The 740-nt window shown below is 45.8% G+C and overlaps 1 protein-coding gene across 1 annotated transcript; it reads right to left on the bottom strand.

Annotated features, from left to right (window-relative positions):
• Nucleotides 1–237: 237 nt before the first annotated feature.
• On the bottom strand, nucleotides 238–504 carry LOC124524803 (ATP synthase subunit f, mitochondrial-like). The gene has a single exon (XM_047097244.1). The coding sequence runs from the start codon at nucleotides 502–504 to the stop codon at nucleotides 238–240; it is 267 nt and encodes an 88-aa protein (XP_046953200.1).
• Between the last annotated feature and the right edge of the window lie 236 nt (nucleotides 505–740).

Below are 740 nucleotides of genomic sequence, written 5' to 3'. Positions count from 1 at the left end.
TAATTAAATCAGAATCTGGGGGGACTGGTGTGAAAGGGTGTCCAGGTATTTGTGTGTGTGTGTGTGTGTGTGTGCGCGCGCGCACGTGTGTGTGTGTGTGTGTGTGTGTGTGTGTGTATTTTTAACCAGTCATCTTTTATTGGATGGTAATTCTGAATCAGGATATGAAAGGATTCAAGGGTGCCAGGCAAAGCTCATGGTCAGGAATGCCGAATGTGCCTCCACACTGGGCCCTCTTCAGTGGTGCTTGCATAGCTGCTCCTGTCTGAGCTCTCTGTAACAACAGCGGTAGTTGAAAAGCATATATGCTGTCAGAACCATAGAAATCCCAGCGACGCCTCCTTTCTTCACATAGACACACTTGTTGTAATACTGGTAGTAACCTCTTTGAAATGCTCCAGGAATGCCTTTAGGGGTGAAATCCTGTATCATTATCCAGCTTGACAGCTGTCCTAGCCTCACATCCATGAGCTTCTCCTCCTTCACTGGTATGGACGACGCCATCTTGGAGTCTGTATATTTTTAAGGCACGCTGTGTGATTCTAATCTGCAGCCAAGGTTGAAAACAACTGAATTCGCAGAAGAAGGGTTGACTAGGGAAGAGAAAGGAAATCTCGCCAGAAATGCATGTAAGAAATCTCAGAGGGACAGGAGCGGAAGGCAATTTGGACAGACTGCAGAAATCGTTTTAGTATATTGTACAAACTGTAGTTCATGATTTGCTGGTGGGTCATGAAACC

The sequence above is a fragment of the Lynx rufus genome, unplaced genomic scaffold (genome assembly GCF_022079265.1).
Source record: "Lynx rufus isolate CCGP_SWC_20201006 ecotype Redwood Valley unplaced genomic scaffold, mLynRuf1.p SCAF_1, whole genome shotgun sequence".
NCBI lineage: Eukaryota > Metazoa > Chordata > Mammalia > Carnivora > Felidae > Lynx > Lynx rufus.
This window is presented reverse-complemented; position numbering and strand designations above follow the sequence as displayed.

Coding starts and splice junctions, on each gene's coding strand:
- LOC124524803 (XM_047097244.1), bottom strand. CDS start 504: ATGGCGTCGTCCATACCAGTGAAGGAGGAGAAGCTCATGGATGTGAGG.